The sequence below is a fragment of the Lissotriton vulgaris genome, chromosome 1_1 (assembly GCF_964263255.1).
Source record: "Lissotriton vulgaris chromosome 1_1, aLisVul1.2, whole genome shotgun sequence".
Lineage (NCBI taxonomy): Eukaryota > Metazoa > Chordata > Amphibia > Caudata > Salamandridae > Lissotriton > Lissotriton vulgaris.
In genome coordinates this window covers 1816373055-1816393272 of record NC_141685.1, presented here as the reverse complement: position 1 = coordinate 1816393272, position 20218 = coordinate 1816373055, and the positions used below count along the sequence as shown (strand labels likewise).

The following is a 20218-nucleotide window of genomic DNA, read 5'->3' as shown; positions in this document are numbered from 1 at the left end:
TAGTTTGAATCTCTTCGTGCAGTCAACCGCCGATTGAGAGAGTAACATGCTGAAGTGAGGAGAAATATCAGATTTCGTTGTGAAGGTACGAGGTTTAATATATTACTTCGGGGGAGAGTAAAGCTGAACTAGGGAAAGGGTGAGATAGAAGCGATCTGGGGGGTGAGCACAGTGACGGTACTTGGAGCAAGGGAAGGTTTAACATACACAGTTCGATGGGGCGCTAGAGCATTTCTTTAGTTTTACTACGGAGGCAGCTGTCTCTGGGCTTAGAGGGAAAGCGCTATTAATAGTAATATAGCACACGAGTTGTTTGAATGTTTATATAAACTGTCACAACATGTGAGGTTAGATTTTAATATACACGTTTTTTAATCTTGCAGAGAACCCCTGACGAAGGGCTTGATAAAGTCCGAAATGCATTGGGTATTTTATGAACTTGCAACCAAGAATGTTCTGTTAAATACGTGCATGGAAAAAGGCCCGGATGGGCATACCCTATGCATGAGAAGCTGATAAAACAGATGCATATCACGTGCAATAAGATCTATGAAAATAAAATGGTTTGAAGACAAAAAGTTTGGACTACATGGAGTAATTGTGATAAAAATGAAATAGTGATTTAAAAGGATTTGAGATCACCACATTCGCTGTGCATCTGGACCGGAGTGCAGTTCCGCTCCTTCCATAATGCATTTTGAAAAACACACATATACCAATACATTTATTGAACTTTTCACAGCAAGAGTTCATATTAAGAAACCATTGGGCCTGGCTAGGTTAAATTGGTACATAGTTTATATGAATGCTGTCGGAATTGGTTCCTGTATACCTGTCTTTTTGTAATTCATTTGTGACGTACCATAACTGTGCAGGATCAGCAAGTTAATGAGGCACATTACTGCCAAACAGAAGAACTTTCATGAATAATTTATTAATCAAAATATTCCTAGTTTCAGCTTATTACAGCAAATCAAAATGTACTTTTTTTTATAAGTACTATTTTACAGGGTACACCAATGTCAAGTACACGTTTACATTCAAAAACAATTTTTCTACAAAAAAACTAATAATGAGAATACGCTATCGACAGAAACCATAGCAACATTTCCCCCAATGCACTCATCATAATAGCTACATAAAAAAATCCCCAAAAAACACACACAAAAAAAGAAAATCCCAAAAAGAGCATGGTAAAGTTTTGATAAAATATTTCTAAAACAAATACATTCCAACAGAAAAAAACATTTAAACAGTGGACTTAAATATCTAGATTATGTTTAAGATTGACTAGAACATGAAAATAAGTCTTCTAGTACCTAACCGTGGAAGCTTTTTTCGAAGGGAATTCTACAGCCCTCATTTAAATTCCTTCTTTCACCAATTTTGCATGCCCAGCTCGGATTCACGGTCACAATCTCAGTCCACTTCTTTTCTTCTTCTGGCTCATTCTGTACATCATTTTCACTCTTATGCTGCTGTTGCCCTGTCTTATTCCACAGTCCGTACCACGACAGTTTCAGAGTAAGACCCCATTCACCCTAGTCTAGAAGCCAAAGCGGCCACCTCTCAAACCATCAATCCGTTATCCGACTTTCTACTGCTTCCTGTGAGGGTCAAATCAAGTGTCTTAGGCAGTATAACTACATCTTCCCCACTGCATGTTTAAGGAATACATGCACATTCCCCAGTTTAAGCATAAGGCAACCATAAATGGATTCTTCACCAAGGTGGATAGAAATAATACATTCAACGATGGCTGTAGTGGGAGGGGAGAATAAGAAATTACAGTAAAACATTTGACGAACGAATGTAAACATTTTATGACCTTTTTAAGCTGTTGCAATGTCCTCTGTCACAATAAAATAATATTTTCTGCCCATGAAGAGCTTGCAATCTATCTTCATAACATACTCATGCAAACTGAGCTTCACAGATGTAAAGTGATCGACAGTACTGAAGATTGGATTTGTGCTTTGGTACTTCTGACTCCTAGTCCTGTGCCCTGATCACTGGGCCACATGGCTTCAAAGAGAAGAAAATAACTAAATAAACCAGTTGTTCAGGTAAAGATATTTTTCAGGCAACAATTATGAGGCAAGCTAAACTGATAAGAGTGTTCTGAACAGAAAATAAACAACCTTTGGGCATGCTTTGCTCATCCTTGCCACAGCATGCAAGAAGCGGACAGCTTAATCATTCCTGGGCTAAAGGAAAGCCTCTTTGTTTTCTTAATTAAGATGTAAAGTGTGATTGGTCCTAAATGCTGATAGCAACTACAATGCACTTAATTGTTACTGATGAAAGAGCAAACACTGGCAGGGGAAGCAAGTCTCACTTGTGTCAAAGAACGTTATCATGTCCTTGAAAAGCTGCAATTAGCATTTCCTGAACCAGGCTGCTGTAGGTCCCTCAAGTCAGAAATAAGGCCTTGCTACTGCCATATCTGATGCAGGCCTTGAGGTCCCAAAGGTACAAGTGCTTGGTCTAGTAGGCTGTAGTACCATAAGATGTTGCTAGTCTTCCTAAATGCTTTCACCAATGCCACCACCTCAGAATATCAAAGAAGTATGAGGAACAGGGATAATAAATATTGACTGTGTTTTTAGCTTGAGTTCGGCTGATCATAACGAAAGCAAGGCTTCAACATATGTCTGCATATTCCCTTTTGCAAGTCTAATGATTCTTCTGGTGGTCTATGATTTAAGTAAATATAGCAAAGCTTGGCTATGCGGATGATATCACCTGTGGAGGTTTTGAGTGAATATTCTGTACGTTTTGGAAACAGGTCACTAATATTTATAGGTAGTACTAGTCAGTGTATCAACAAACTGCCTGTCTGAAACATAAGGAACAGCTCTACAGATGTGTTGTAGACCCGTCAAGGCAGCAGCTCCAAATGTAAAGGAAGCAAATAGGAAAGCATCCAAAGTTGAGCAAATGCGAGAGAGGACAAATGGAGGGGAGGGGGCAAAGTTAAAGGAGGCAAAGCAGTGATTCTGAGGGGGCTCAGAGGCAGGGACGAACAGGACAATAACGGGAAAGAATGGTGTGAGGGGGCTGAGGATAGGAGTGAGGGAAGTGGGGTGAAATGGGAGTGAGTGTGAGAATAAGGGAGGACAGGTTGAATAATTACACGAAAGAACCAGCCAAGGGGATTGATGACAGGGTGCGATGGGAATGAGGGAGCAAGGGGTACAGCGGAGTCAGGATGAGCGGCTAAGGAGAGGAAGCAATAGCATGGGCGACACAGCGGTGAAGACTTCTTCAAGCCCTGCTCTGTCATCAAAACCTAGTAGGAACAGCAAAAGGGCAATGTAACCTTCCACGAAATGCCATCTGCTTGAAGGAGAGCCCGTTTAACGGTTGGAAAATCCTGAAAGGTAAATAAAAGCAAATGGCTGAGCTGGGCTGACCCAAAACCCACTCTATCTATACTACTTTCTATGTAGATACTTCAAAGTATGGTAACGTTAGGCCCTCTAGAAAGCTAACGTGGTTTATTGAGGAGTTAAAAGGTCAGGACTTTACATCTCCACTTTAAAACAAGTGTTAGCAAATAGTTTAGCATAATGTTCACTGCAAAAAAAATTGTCCCTGATAAAAATGTTATTAAAGCAATATGGAGACCTGTAGGGCCAAAGAATGCTTGTTTGGGTGGGTGGATAGAAAGTACATCCAAATAAAGCAATATGCACACAGTGGATATCTGTTCCACTCACCCTAAGTACACATTCCTTGAGGAACCACTGCGATAGCAATAACATGCGGAGTGACGCAGGGATCTGCCCTCTCACCGCTCCTTTTTAACATATACCTACAGCCACTGATTTTTGCTCTAAACCAAATGGAGTGTCAAATTTCTAACTACGCCGATGACACACAGATTATCATACAAATTGAGGAGTGATCTGATACCCAGGCTAGGTTACATAACATCTTAAAATACACGACCAACTGGATGTCCTCCAACTCCCTGAAGATTAATCCAGAGAAGACCGAAGTATTGCCTATTACCATCTCAAGCAATCCCTGGAACGATCTTCTCTGGCCTCAGGAGTTGGGTAGGACACCGATCGCTGCAAAAGTGGTGAAAAGCCTGGGTATCCATATTGATGGTAATCTATCCATGAAAAATCAAGTGTCTTCGGTGGTTGGCACATGCGTTGGCCTCCTAAGGCAACTCCGGAAAATCTTCCCAATGCTCTCTTTTTCCACACGAAGGACGGTGGTGTCCGCAATGATCCTAGGACGTCTCGACAATGGGAATGCCCTCTATGTTGGGCTTCCCCAGCAGCAACTTTCGAGACTGCAAATCGTGATGAACGATGCAGCCAGACTGATTTTTGGAAAGCCCAGAAACACCCATGCCTCTCCTCTTTTACGCCAATTACATTGGCTTCCTATTAGGCAGAGGATTCTATTGAAAGGTCTGTGCATCGCTCACAAAGCGGTTTATGGCAATTCACCCAACTATATTAAAGCCAGGTTGGTGCAATATACCCCTAGAAGAACGTTGTGTTCATCTGAGGACGCTCTTCTGGTGAATCTGCGCTATCGTCTGACCACATTGGGTGGACGGGCTTTTTCAACCACTCTTCCCGCAGCCTGGAACAAGCTACCATTAAGTCTCAGGAAGGAACCAAATTTAATGCCCTTCAGGCGATCTTTAAAAACAGTGCTTTTTCGAGAAGCGTGGGATGTGATATAACTGGGTTGTCTGCTCTCTGAATGGTTCAGTTCCTCAAGTACAAGCGCTTAGAGACCAATCGGTGATAATGCGCTATACAAATGTAATAAGTAAATAAATAAAAATAAAAGATAGGACCCATAATTATGGTGGCCCAAATAGTTATGTAACCTCAGAGGAGCATTTGTAGTAGATTTTCAAAGATTACCTCTCACAGAAATCAGATTTGCAATATGGAGAGCTTTGAAATGAGTCGACACCACATGAAATTAAGGACTTGAGAAGAGGAAATCTGCAGTGTGATAAACAATTGTATGCAGGCAATTTGTTTACCGACCACCAGAGTGCGCCCCAGCTCTCTAAATGAAATTTTAAAACAAAGTGAGCCACAGTTTGAATAAAACCATTAATTTGCATACTGTGGAATGATTGGTGGGACAAAATCACTCAAAGAGCAGTAGAGTTAGCTACAAATGTGTACAATGAACTTGGTACTGTATTTCTTCTACTACACTAGTGCACAAGACATCAAGATGGTTTTACCCTAGTATAGCAAGCTGATGTGGCTTCTGTGGTGCTGGTGGTAAATGAAGGGAGGGCTGTTTAGAACATGGCATTGTAAAACTGGTAGGTTGTAAAAACCTCGGGGGATCTCTCACCAGGTTTTCAAGGAGTGCCCCATCAATTAGTGTTACGCCAATTTGTGAGTGTGGGGAAAATAAATGTAAAGGCAAGGCTGCTTAATCACTAGACCACACAAATTTCAAAGCCCTCTTGTTCTGTGGGCTCAGATGATTATTTGAACCTAGTAGATTGTTCTTAATACTCAATAATCAAATAATCAAATCTGTGGTTTGCTCCAAGTTTATCTCAGACGTTGCTATAATCAAACCCTATCAAAACGAAAATGCGAGTGGGAGGTTTAACATTAAAGTGTGCAGCAATGAGTGGCAATCTATTCACCCAAACTGTAGACAACGGTAGATTTATCGGATAGGAGTAGAAATGCCGCACCTTCAATCCACTAACTCTGCAACATAGACACCACATCAGCTTAAATAGAATGGGTTATGGCAAGCGCTAGTTAGTTAGGGTAGAGGTTAGGGCTATGGTACACGCAGCCCTTTATTACAGTGGGTTGATGTAATGCATATTTTACAGTGAGTCTACAGAATGGAAGGATGATGTAATGGCCAACAAGGTAGTCACAAACACACATGCATTAAAAATATACACACATTTCTATTTGATCCTTTGTTGTGGATTCTATATCAAAGCCTCTTATGACCTGGCTTGCTATGTATGGTTAAGTGTGATACTGCTGCATTCAAGAGGACCAAATAAGAGTGAACCCAAAATGCTAGTCATGCTGCAGTTCTTTTAGACCAGGATGTGGAGGGGAGTAAGAACATGCCTGAGCATACGGCTCTAGTAGTAGTGCAAAGTATAACTGTATCAGTTAGTAAGAAACTAGCAATCATTCAGAGCTGGTGCTGATGATTGCTTAGAAGGGAAAGTGTCAGCCAATTACGCGTACATGTAATGGGATGAGTATTTGACAAGCTGGCATGAATAAATGTTGGGGGACAATGGCGTACAAGAGGTGCTTGGTCTTTCAAGGGCAGGCTGAATTCCCTCAGAGAAAGGCTCAAATAAGGGGAAGAGCTGTGCTTAAAAGTTCTTGTAGGGAAAAGAAATACAGTACCATTAACTTGTATCCAGAGTTTTTCGGAAGAAAGGACAGTTAATCCTAGTTAAGAACTGGTGAGTTGTTCCAAGGGTGGGGGTATAAAGTTGACTACAGCCAAAAGTAATTGAGCCAAGGATTGTAACGTGGACCCCCCCCCCACCCCCCAAGTCCTGGGCCAGCAGCGAGCACTACCACCGTTAGCTGGTCCTCAATCAGGCCATGATCTATTATCCTGAGGGAGTGCATAGTACAACAAGAGGGCAATGAAAAATAACATGCATAAGATAGCTCCTGCTTTGATGGGCATGGAACACTTCAGGGGTGGATAGGCCCCTTCAGATCTGTAGGCAATAATGCATAGCTTCCTCCAACCATTTTTGGGCAGACAAGTGCAGAGAGCAGCCCATGCACTCAATCCCTAGCAGCTCCACAGCATGTCTTGTGTATGTCCCATCATAAGCTCAAGAAGAACTTGGTTTCACCCTGATACTACATTATCATTCTCTGTGTCACTACTGGAGATTCCAGAATCCTCAGATGCCAGAGTTTGAACTTACGTCTTAATTACTTTACTTACTTGGCTAGCATTTGGTGAGGTGGGCACAGTCAGGACAGGCTACTGTGAGGCTGTCTAATGCATAGTTTCAGAAACATCATCAAACCAACTGATGCATAACCAGATCATCTGACTGGGTGGCCTGGCCTTCTATTTGAAGCAGAAGAACAGTGACCCAAAGGGTTGGTCTTTAGTCCCTGAACACCACTGGCCAGACGGTGGAGTCTCTCCCACACAGCCAGTGCATGCTACTGGCCATATGGAAAATGTCATAGGGTATATAAATCTGGTAAAATTTGTTGATAGGCCTGTAAAAATGTTCAAAACTTGTTATTCACCATGTGAAAACTAGTTCATGAGATAAAGGTTTGCTACTCACGTCTGGTTTGACATGCAGGTTACATGTTTGAATTCCAGCAAGTTCATCTCAGTTGTTCTGCCTATCAACATTGATGCATTTTAAGCATCATTAAAAAAAAGTAATGACACCACCCGTGATTTGCGGCGCTTAGAACCACAAACGCTATATTATGAATCCCTAAACAAAATAGGGTACTCCCCTAATAAATACAGGAAACCTACTTGGAAATTGTAAATGTATTTTATTGAACATGGGGGAATTAGTAATTTTAAATTACAATTTCTCAGACATCAAACATGACATTCCTACCTCCTCCTACAAAAAAACGTGTCACTTATTAAATGTAATAAGTTAACCCATTGTTTTCCTAGGTAGACCTTGCAGTACTGAAAAATGAATGTAGGTTTATTTTTACTACCAGGACATTTAAAACAAATTTAAATGTCCAACTTTTTTAATACAATACACCCTCCCCAGTGGGCAGTTATGACCAACCCTAAAAGTGGCATATGTATTAAAAAGAAAGGTTTAGCTCCGGCAAAGGAATTCTTTAGCCAGGTTGAAATGGCAGTTTAAAACGGTACGCACAGGCTGCAATGGTAGAACAGAGAAATGTTTTAAAAGGCTACTTAAGTGGGTGAAATAATTAGTGTTGCAGGTCCACTAGTATCATTTAATTTACAGGCCCTGGATACCTCTTTCTCCGCTTTACTAAGAACTTGCAAGTAAATTAAATGTGCCAATTGTGTGTAAGTCAATCTCACTATGTATGAAGGAGAGCGCACAAGCACTTTAGCACTGGATAGCAGTCGTAAAGTACCATCATAACAAATCCAGTAAAACTGGAGGAGTGAAGGCAAAAAGTTGGGGGGCGATCACCCTAAGGCTGACAAGTATAAAATGTACCTTATTTGAAATAAAAACAATTACAATAACTATTCCTTTGTGGAGGGTTACACAGCTCATTTCCTTAAAAGAAATTCTCATCTTCCTTTTACAGAGAAAGCATGCTGATCTGAACATTTGCCTTGGCAGTAGGTTTCTCACAGCTGAGGGAAGAGGTGGTTGACTGTATATTTCATGGGCCCTCCCAGCAACAAAAAAAATGCTTCTCATTTTACTCTAAAGCTGCTAAGCTGGATGGCACCAATCATAATATATGAAACTGTTACTAAGAGTTGATCAAGGTTATTGTGTCAATGTGATTTTGTAAATCATGCTTGTCCATCTACCAGCAACATGCTTGAACACAATTTGCATGGTGGACAGAGATTGTAAAACACACTGTCTGGAAAAATAGGTAAATCCCAGAGGTGAGTTAATCAGTATCTCTACCTCAGCTTAGCTCAGTTTACATCTTAAGAATAAACAAAAAAATCTTCCCCTTTACACATAGGATCAGAGAAAGGATTTCTCTGGTAAGTTGGATCTACTGATTGGAATATGCTAGGGTTTAAAGAGCACTCCAACACAAAGCATTAAAAAAACACCCCTCTGCTCCCAGAACCTAACTACCTCTCCTTTCCCTTCTGATGGGTATGCTTGCCTTCAATCATGTACATCCCTAAGCTGCCTTATGGCTGATTCCATGCTATACAAATACCACAAATACATAGAGGGTTATTTCTTGCATTTACAGTGCCACTGATAAAGGCCCTTGATTTTGTGTTATCCTTTGCATCTCTCTAATATGGATTGGGACTCTGTAAGGTTCTATAGTGTATCATGTATACTGAATACACTCTTACCAATGTTTAACAGATTCTATAGGTTGGGGTTGCTATGATTTGCCCAGAGGCAAAACCCAAAAAAGCTGGAAGCAGGAAGCACTGTACCTATTGCTATGCACTCGTCCACAAAAGGCTAGGAACATGGTCACCACATGCACACTACACTTACCAAGACCAGTTGTATGAACGTAGGTCATCTATACACTGCTCTGCCATCTAGGAGGCAAAGAAGACCAGGTAAGCAGATTTTGTTTTCTACAGGTGGTGTCAAGCGATTCTTAACAAAGAATTATAAGTAGCCCAATGCAGGATGGGTCAAGTTTCAAGTAACATAGGCTCACAACTCTTCTGTATGAGAGGAAGACACTGAACACCTCATTGCTGGAGAATGGCACTGTGAAAAGAGTCGTCTAGTAGAAGACACCCACCTTATATACCATCACAAGAGGTGAATGAAAAGGTAGAAAGATTGAAAACAATCCAATATTCCGCTATATCCAAAAAGGAAGAAGAATCCAACTAAAGGAAACCCCACTTATTTGTTTCTAACCTTCTTCAACCCCCATAAAATCACATCCATCATCAATTATCTACAGTAACATTTAACTTTCACAAAAAGCAAGAAAGCTATGTTTACATGATAAACTAAAAAGGAGTGTTATTCTTCAAGAGAATATACTGGCAATGACTTAAGAAAAGAGGCATTACGTTTTAAAAGGAAATAATTATAGAGTATAATTGAAAAAAATCCAACATTTACATTGGGCTAATTAAAATTCCTCACCACAGTTTCAATCAAGATTGTGACAATTTTTAAAACAGAATACAATGATATTTCATACAACCTATTAAGTATTGAATCCACACATTACAATGAACCTCTAGAACGTTTTTGTCAGGCACGGTTACAATGCCTGGACAATCTGGGCACTACAGAGAAAGCTCCAGTTTGTTTTTAGCACTAACAATTAAAAATAAAGTTCATGTTTTTCAAGTTTAAGTTTGGAATACAAAACACAACGGGTCAAGGTAATAGGACCCTGGTTTTCTTGAAAGATGGGCAGCTGATAATCATCACTACCAACACAAGCCCTTAGTTCTTGGCGCCCAGCAAACGAGCCCATAACTAAAATTTACATCTCAGGGCAGATATCACAGGAGAGGAAATGAGGTGTGATCCAAACAAGATCTAGAGGAGTTTGGCTCAGGAGAAACGGGTGTGAGGGGGGAAAAAGAAAAACAAGCATTCGGAAAGTCAAGAGATCCGGTCTTTGGGACCTACTGTAAGTATTCAACTTTGCTGTGCAGTACGGCTAAAAATCAAAGTGAAAAAAAAACAAAGCTTTGAGTTGGCGGTTGATGCATTTTGTAGGTGCACCCAACAGAGCCAGAGTAGGGGTTAGCATCATTGAGGGTGGGGGAAGGAACACAGGAAGGGGTGGAGAGGAGAAACCATGGACCAGAGCAAAGGAGGACCCAAGTGGGGGAGAAGCAAGACAGGGGGAAGGGGTGAGGAGAAGAAGTAACCAATGTGAGAACAACATGGAGAGTGTGAGGGAGAAGCATACAGGCGAGAAAGCAACAACCAAAAGCACAGGAGGGTGAGAACTGCATGAGGGCAGCAGTGAGAAGTACCTGATGGAGACAGCTGAAAACACATGCAGTACCACAGAGAGCTTAGTCCAAAAGAAAAAGTAGTGCTCGAAATCCAACTGTAAAAGGATAGAATCCAGCCAATGAAAAGAGATGGTAACAAGGCTAATCTCAATGGGAGGGACAAACACAAGGCTGACAAGCTAGAACATGAATGAGAAGCAAGCAAATGAGGGACAAGTAAGGCAACCAATGGTAAGCAATGGGTGGGCTCCAAGCCTTTGTATGTTCTTGGTAAGTCCACAATATGTCTTGCAATCTTGCTCTGCCTAGTATGCTCACCCTAATACCAAACTGCATATAAGCTTTCCAGTAAACTCAACCTAGGGAGGAATGTTCACATGCGCTTAAGTATAAGAATTGCATAGCTGAGCTATACACATTTACAAACATCAGAAGAAGTGGCTACTCATTTGCTCTTGTTGAAGCTTTAAAGGTTCTACAAAGAGTTTTAATGTAAAATACACTTCGGTGTCCTAAGTGTGTGCTGGTGATTTGTTAAAGGTGATCAAAGTACGTCTTTTAAAAGCCATTTTATTTTCTTCACCATATATTCGTATTGTTCGGTGTCCCCTTTAAACTTCAATAGGAATGACACAAATGTATCAATGTAGGGATTGAGTAACGATCTATCTAATGATCTGTGTTTTGTTGGATATTAGACAATTTCTGAGTTTTTATGTTTTCCATACAGGTATAAAGCAAACCTGTTGCCATCCTAAAAAAGGGTACATTTAAATATACAGTTATTTTTTTAGGATAACATTAACCCAGAATGACTTGTTCATTGTTTTGGCACCTATTTTAGGACATAACGTGGTGTAGACTTAATGGTGGAGCTCCATGAATACCACAATAATAGTGTAAATTTTAGGGAACAAAATGAAAAAAGAAAAACTAGGTGTGGCCAAAAGTTTTAATTTGGAACTCCCTGTTGTTTATCATTGTTGGTGAAACCAAAGCCTACCTAGTCTTGATTCTGTCACGTATTTTTCTTCCACCTGTTTACGCTTATCTCTGTATCAGTCTTGCATGTTCTTTTTTTATCCCTGCTTCTTCCCTTTATCACTGTTTCCTATAATTTTATTCCTGTTTCTATCTTTTTTAAACCCACCAACTAACATGGTGGCACTGTGTGTCACACGATTTTGGCTCCCTTCACTAAGTCAGATGCCAAAATTACACGTTGTCCAGGTAGACAAGCTGGAAACCAATGCACAAAGTGGCTTTCCAGCTAGTCTTTGGAGGCTATAAGCAGTGTCCATTAGGGGGTGTGAAAACATCCCAGGACATCCGAGACAGCCGCAGTGACCCTTTTATTTTTTGGGGAAGTGGGGATTGGTGAAGGGCAGAGCGTCTCTAAGGTAGCTATCTGCACGAAGCTTCACCCTCTCCAAAGCCCTGTTCCATCACGCGCAGTCAAATGTATTTATAAGTTGCTTTTTGTCTTTCTCTTTCTTGTTGCGGGGTCAAAGTTTGTTGATGAAAATTAAGTCCCAAAAATTAGACTCTTATTTCCCACCAAAGGCACCCACCTGCACAGATTAAGCACTGTGCATAAACTAATATATTTTCAAATAAAATAAACAAAGGTACGTATGATATTGATGTGTACATGTATCTTGTTGCAAACTTCTAGTTTCTCATAACTCACGTCTCACCCCACAACTACATCAAAAGTCTGTAATAGACGACATGATAGCGCAAATGGTTCAATAAACATATTACTGAAAGTGTTTGTTTTAAAAAGCACTCTGGATAAAATGTATTCTTCGTGTCCCTACATTCATAAGCCATTAAAAGTGTCCTGTGAAAATCAAGTCCTTATTTAGTTTGGGCCATTTCCCGTAAGAATGGAATCCTGAAAGTACCCGTGCACAGCTGATCAGACCAGACCGGAACCTCATGTTGTAAGGGAGTCCTTCTTGGATAGAACGTGTGATGAAGGTCATAGTTCAATAGACAGCTTAGTGATGCCATGTAAAGATCAGCAAAGCGAGACAAGCGTCGCAAAAAATAGGTGGGATTATGGTCAGTCCTGAAGATACTTCCAAACTGGGTGTTGAAGATTTTCCTGGTGACCTCCCTGGAAAAAGAATAGGTTTAATACATTATTTATGTTGTATAACACTCAAAGTTCCTCCAACATACCTACATATACTTAAAAGGCACACTTACATTTACATCTTGTTCTCTTTAATAAAGACAGTTGGCAAGTTGAAGAGAAATGTTGTCCAAAAGATACATTATATGCAGCAGGACATAAGCTAGACAGTGTTATAGTACAAGGTATGGCAGCTGTTCAACGGTCCATAAGTAGATCATGATGTGTTTGGGCAAGTGACTTCAGCTAAGGTGTGTAAAGGATGGTGGGACAAGCGAGGGACACATTTTAAAGTACTAAGGAAGGTGACATGCCTTTGGTTGCAAGGCAGGACATTTCGGAGGACAGGTGGCAAAAGAAAAAGAGAACTTACGCAAATAGTTGGTGGCAGAGGATATTTTGCAGTTGTAAGGCACCATTGGTGAGCAGGAGAAGCAGGAAAGGAGTGCAAGGCAGGTATAACTCTCTGGGTGAGTACAGGAAGACATACTGAGAGGGGGCAAAGCTATGCAACAGTTTTAACTGCTGTGAATGATATTTATAGAGATACTTGGTGTATACCCGGAGTCTGACAGCCTGGATCTGAAGGGGGTGATCAGAAAAATGAAGTTTGCGGGACTGTGCATCTTGGTGTAGAAAACGTGTAATATTCTACTTGCCATAAGCAACAGCCATTTTGGCTGGGGTGTACATTTAAGTTTCCTTCATAATTCTTTCGACTTTTCACTCTTCTAGTGCTATCAATTTTAGTTGACTTCCTGACTCAGCTAAAGCAATGTACGTGCTGAGAGTTTGTAGGTGCCAGCACACCTGTTAACTGTCAATCATTTACTGCTGCCAAGAGCACTCCTTTTCCCCCTCCCACTTTGCTGACCAAGTAGTTATTCATCTGCCCTTGTTTGCTGATAACTATTTCTAAAACTTGATCTTCCTCTTTCTGTTCACATGCTTACACTGCACAAAACCTGTATAAAAAGGGCACTGGTTTGTAAAGCCAGTGTACTGCAACAGTGTACACCTAAAAAGGTACATTTCCAAAGTTTTGCACCAAATGTTGGGCCACATTGGAAACGCGGCCGTCCAAAAGAGTGGTCTTCACGGAGGATTGAAATTTTGCTGAGGAAGTGCACTGCACGAGGAGAAATTTGTCTTTGCAGGCCCACATGACTTTTCCAGTTTTCCTGATTTGACCCTCCAGGTGGTGGCCCGTCTCAACTGGGGTTTTCTTTGGCGCACTTTTGTAGTGACCATAAGATCGACCAGAGATCAGCAGGTGGGAGTTGTAGTCTTCTGTTTGGTAAGGTCTCTAAAGCGGCACTCTTGATTTGTTAAGCCTGGGCTTTTCGTTTTGATTTGTTATTTAATCTTTGCAAAGTTTGATGGCAGATAAAGTGGAGATTTTTCTTCTTTTGAAATATTTTGGAGTAGTAATATTTTACACATATTGGTAAGGCATGCCTGTTCTCAGCACACTCCGTAGGTGGTGTTGCTGCTCTGGTGGTACCACAATAAGCTAGCTTGGAACAAAGTCAGCCGGCTCCCCCAGAGGGGACATCTAATAGAGACATGTATGTCAAATATGGTATTTCTTCCATAATGTACGGTCCACTGTGGAACAAATACACACAAAAAGATTCTGATCTGTATTGGCCAGTGAATGGGTCATTTGATTAAAAAAATTGTTCAAAATGTAGAGCAGTGTTTATTTAAAAGAAAAAGTAGACAGGATATGGTTGTGTGCGTATGTGGGAGAAAGAAGTACGAGAGAGAATGAAGAGAGCAGAAAAAGTACAACGTAAAACAATATTAAAAAAAAGCGCTGGAATTAAAAAAATAAAGAAAAGAAGGAAAAAAATACAAAAATACAAAAGATAGGGAACGTCGATTAGAGGTGAATAGCCAGTACCCTATTAGGCGCCTTCTTTATCCCATACTTAATAAACCTCAGAATGACTGCATCCTATCAGAATGCCCCCACCCCGTATAAATTTCCCACTCCAAGTGCCCCTGATGAGGTTTCTGACAAAGAGTATTTGTCATCAGATGACAAAGAACAAGATAAGCAAGATGGGCGAAAGACTCACTCTACTTTGACTAGAGCAGAAAAAGATACATTAAAACTGCTGATAGGGAGGAGGCTCGCCGGCCTCACGCTGCATCTTTCATTGTAACAATGATTCAACAGTGGAAAATTACAGAGCAATTTTATTTTGTTGGAAAATTTGCTTGGGAGGTCAAATTTGATTATAGACAAATTTCTCAGGAATGAGAGCCAAAGGATATAAATACTAATTATAAACGATTAACAGATGGAACTTTCCCTTTTTCGGCCTTATCTGATATGATTAGACGAATGGTTAAAATATGAGATGCAACATTACGTTTACTAAAGGAGCAAGAATTAGATAGAAAACAGAAAGGTGGAGAAACAGTTCAATCCCCAGCACAGAAAGTAGATGCTCCGTTGGATGAGGTTCACCGGTTAGTAGTACAGTTGCTATAAAACCCATGCGTGAAGCTGCACCCCTTTATGTTCTTCCTAAGGGTGCGGGAACAAATGATGATAAAACTTCGAATGATGAAAAGGAATATTTTATAAATAATTGGGTTTACACTCCTTGGAGTAGAGCTGATGTGATGGCTCTTAAAGCTGCTTTGCTGGACCCACGGAAAAATCCTGCCGCCTTCCATGAGTAGGTGGAAGGATCCATTAACTCCTGCACTATGACCTTGCCAGATATTGATATGTTCTTAGGGCTTGTTTTGCCTCCTGATAAGTGGAGAACAATACGTAAGATAGATGACAATGTAGCATATGGTGATACCTGGGAACATTTAGAACAAATAGATGCGGAAAGGGAGCCTGCGCAGAAACCTCAGGAGATATTAGATCTTCTTAAAGCTATTGTGACTAAGTTAAAGACTCTCATACCCCCTAAGAAAATAGAATGGACTACGTTAGCGGCCTGTAAACAGAAAAGGGATGAGTCAGTTTCTGACTTCTTTTCATGGTTTGAGGAAACATTCCATGATTTTAGTGGTCAGTCATTAGTTGATGATACGGGTAAGCATTTGTTCGTTGACAACTTTGTCGCTAATATGTTACCAGAAATAGCTAGTCGCTTAAAGGCCAGCAAGAGTTCTTGGACCACGTCTTCCCCAGTTTCCCTTTTGATTATGGCCCAATATTATGAGCAACAGGAACAGGAGGTGAAAGGCAGGGAGGATAAAAAGGTTAAAGAATTAAAGACAAAAGTTATGTTGGCTCAAGTATATGCTCCACCATTTAGCGGAGGTGGAAGAGGCAGACATGCGATGTATAAACCTGGGGTGCTCCCTCTCCCTGGAGCACATTTGTCCCCTGATCAGTGTGCTTATTGTAAAGAGACTGGGCATAGGCGTTCTGAGTGCCCTCTTTTGCGAAGTCAGCAGTACCAAAGGGGAAGGGGTAGTGTGAGAAGACACCAAGGGAATTTAGGAAACAGGGGAAGTACAGGAGCTCGCCCCAAATTTGAGGCAGTTGAACAAGGACCAAATTACTCTAATACTTTTGATAAATGAAATAAATATCAAATGTCTGATTATTCTGCTGATGCCCTTGGAGATTCTGATTATGCATGGGGGTGCCAGTAGATCAACTGGATCCTTATATTAACGCAAACGTCTTGGGATCTACTGATCGGTTTCTGGATGATACAGGGGCTACCCGTAGCGCTCGTTCAAAAAAATTGGTTCCTAGGGCTCTCCTGTCGGGCACAATGATAACATCGTTAGGATTCGATGGGACACCTAAATCTAACCGACAGTCACAGGTTTGCCTTTCTGTCTTTTTGAAGAGATCTATCTCCTGCGAGATCGACTATATATAGACTGAGTCACACGTGTGTATATATGAAAATAAGATGACTTGCACTCCGCGCACACTTAGTTATAAACAATTAGCTAAACTAATCTGAGTTCATTTAGTGCTGCTCCATCCGTTGCACTTTGTCAGAGTGCCATGAATCATAAGTAAGTAATGGTCTGGTTAGGAAAATCCTTCCCAGAAGAATGTGCGCACTTCTTACTGGGGACGATAACAGTTCCTTATCGATGCTTCAAACAACATTAGAAACAATTATCAGCCAACTTGGAGTTAATCAAATCTTCTTTATTTTCAGAAGTAATCCAATTGTTCAACTTTATTCCAATCCACTCTACATTCTGTGGACATCACATAAAATTCTCAATCCATAAATGTAATCAACCCAATGCATTTCGGGTCACTCCATTGACCCTTCCTCAGGGGTCTACAAAAATGATAAACAAGAAGCTAGTTATTCAAAAATGTCTATGTACATTGATATTTTGCATGTAAATCTTTTGTGGTTAATCAATATAAAACCTACTCAGTTTAATATCCTGCTAACATATTATGTCTAAACATGTCACCCAACATAATCATGTTGTAATCTATTGTATTAAAGGTAAAGAATTTAAGCTTTCTACAGCATAGTGCAAAACGTTATTCTCATTATTTACGTAAAAAAAAATGGTTAAAGTGCCAGTATAAAACAATATGCAGTGCTAAATGTAATGAAGAGAATGGTAAAGTTTAGCAAGGTCTGGCTATCTAAGAATGAATTTCTATTGCTTTTTTGGTTTACAGAGTGTCAGTTACTCGTTATTATAAAGTTATAGTGCCCGTTGACGGGGATGGTTCCCAATGATTACAAACTCTCACACTTTAAGTTAGTCTGAACCAGTTTAAGGGAAAGCTCTCCATCATAGTTGTTATATCCACAAACTTAATTACGCGCTGTCAGCGGGGGGGAAAATCCTCTGAAGGGTTCCTAGTTGTTACAATTTCTCACTCTCAAAACGTATTAGTGCTTGTCCACCATCATAATTATTTTACGCTCCCAATTCATTATGCGTTCTCCGCGGTGACAAACCGCTATAGCTTACTTGCGAATTAACGAGAGTTGCTGATCTGCAAATCCATTCGCTACAAACGCCCGTTCAGGAGAAACCCGACACTCTTCCTGTATACCCTGTGCGTGATAAACAACGCTACAGAGTCACGTGAGTGCATCGCGCAAACGTTTTAAAGGGAGCAAGTGCATTATGTGGAACTAAAGTGTTTCAAGTTGCGGTTAAAAAAGCAGTGGAAAAAAACTTTAAAAAGAAACTATCCGTCAGTGCTGGCTTAACCGATCATTCTTATTACGAAGATAGTTGCATGACTCTTATGGCTTAATTGTACTAGTGTACCACCATAACTTTATTGAGCTCCCAATACATTACGCGCTCTCCGCAGTAACAAACCGCTATAAACATTTTTTACATGTATTATTTATCTGCGAATCCATACGCTACAGACGCCCGCTCAGACGAGTACTGACACTCTTCCTGTATACGCTGCGCGTGGTGAAAAACGCGATGAGTCACGTGATTACCTCGCGCGCCAACGTTTTAAAGGGTGCTAGACTAAACAATCATACTAAAAAAGTGTTTGCATTACTAATGCAAGGTAAACACAATCTAACCTATGTGTATTAGGTTAAATCCTTTATCAAGTCAGCGTTAATCATGTGTAAGGTGACATGATGTACACAAAAGGTTCATTTAGACGAAAAACATAGCAGAAATTTGAATAAACATCAGCATCATATTAAAGTATATTGTTCAAAGAAAACATGATAGTTCAATACGGTCGTTCAACCCAGATGGTTGTAAAGTGTTCAATTTTTTGATCCATAAAAATTCTGATCTCAACAACTGTTTATGTGGATCAATGCCTGGATTAATCTTCAAGGCCTCCAGTATAGTAAATCTCAATTTAGATATGTTGTGTCCTGTTTCTAGCCAGTGCATGGCCACTGTGGATTTTTCATTCTTCAGACATATATTACTTTTGTGTTCCGTTATTCGTATTTTAATTTTCCTTTCGGTGATTCCTACGTACATTTTGCCACACAAACACTTATACCACATTTTTGAATCACACGTACTGTTGTGTTTTAGATCAATCTTGAAACCTTTTGAGGGATGTATCAATTCCTTGCCTTTGATGACATTATTACAATGCGTACAGTTTCCGCAAGTTTGCATGCCTTTAAATTTAGTGTGTGGTTCTTTCATTACTTTCTTAGATCATTTTGTGTTTGGTGATGCATCTTAAATCCGTTTCATCCTCAATTAGATGCCAATGTTTCCTGATGATGTTTTTTTATAGTATTTGCTTCAGTTGAATGTTTCAATATGCATATTGAAACATTTTCCTCAGTTTTGGTTTTTGTTGTGAGAAGTGTTGATCTGTCAATATTTTGTACTTTCTCAATCGATTCATTTATGAGTATTTTAGGATATCCTCTCTGTATATATTTTTTGTCATAGGTCTTTATAGTTTGCATGGCTTCTTCTTCTGTGTTAGTGATTCGTTTAAGCCTCAGAAATTGCGAAAATGGTAAATGTCTCTTCAACGTATACTGATGGAAACTTTTAAAATGCAAACACTAAGACATCCAGGAAAGCGATGCTTTTTTACTGATTGTGTGAGTGAATTTTATGTGCTGATGACGATCATTAAGAACATGGATATTTTCAATGAGTTTTTTTTCTTCTCCTTTCCTAATTATAAAGATATCATCTATATATCTTTTGAACACCACCAGATTGTTACTCCATGTGGCTTCCTGAAGGATGTTATTATGTTCGAAATTGGACATGAACATACTAGCGTAAGCTGGGGCTCCTGCAAAGCACATATATGTGCCATTATATTGAGCGTAAATATTACCATCCCATTCAAAATAACTATGGTATAATGCAAAATGCGTTAATTTCAAAAGGAAAATCTTCTTTGCTCCTGTGCATTCGTTATTCAGTAGGAACCATTCTATTGCTTCAAGTCCCTCATTGTGAGGGATTGAAGTGTACAAAGTGGTTACATCGAAAGTACATAACCATTTCAAAAGGGGGTGGGGTCGCACACCACTCACTCACCAGCGGGATCGCCCCTAAGGACTATGGTCAGTGTTGTTTAGTATTCCGCGATGTATCCTTCTTCGCCATCCCTGGACACGTGTTTCGGGGTATTTACCCCTCATCAGCAGGGAATAGGCCATCTTCTTATCTTCTGGGGTTGCCGGTGGCTGCCAAATATTGCCAGGTCTAGTACCACACAGGCGCGCAGGTGCGGGGTCCCAGGCTCGTCAGCCCGACAGCTCGAGGGAGCTTTAAACATTTCAAAAGGGGGTGGGGTCGCACACCACTCACTCACCAGCGGGATCGCCCCTAAGGACTATGGTCAGTGTTGTTTAGTATTCCGCGATGTATCCTTCTTCGCCATCCCTGGACACGTGTTTCGGGGTATTTACCCCTCATCAGCAGGGAATAGGCCATCTTCTTATCTTCTGGGGTTGCCGGTGGCTGCCAAATATTGCCAGGTCT

General features: G+C 40.4%; 1 protein-coding gene across 3 annotated transcripts in view; it reads right to left on the bottom strand.

Annotated features, from left to right (window-relative positions):
- Positions 1-915: 915 nt before the first annotated feature.
- The window catches only part of NT5DC3 (5'-nucleotidase domain containing 3), a 391194-nt gene continuing 371891 nt past the window's right edge, over positions 916-20218 (bottom strand). Inside the window, exons 14-16 of one of the 3 annotated variants that reach the window (XM_086919172.1) lie at positions 12552-12766; positions 9197-9243; positions 916-2025 (exon numbers count right to left, since the gene is read on the bottom strand). In XM_086919172.1, coding sequence (XP_086775298.1) covers positions 9221-9243; positions 12552-12766 — 238 coding nt within the window. In that variant the 3' untranslated portion in view covers positions 916-2025; positions 9197-9220. Of the gene's footprint in view, positions 2026-9196; positions 9244-11772; positions 12767-20218 lie in introns of those variants that run through there. The other 2 variants (XM_086919173.1, XM_086919171.1) reach the window with 2 other exon arrangements.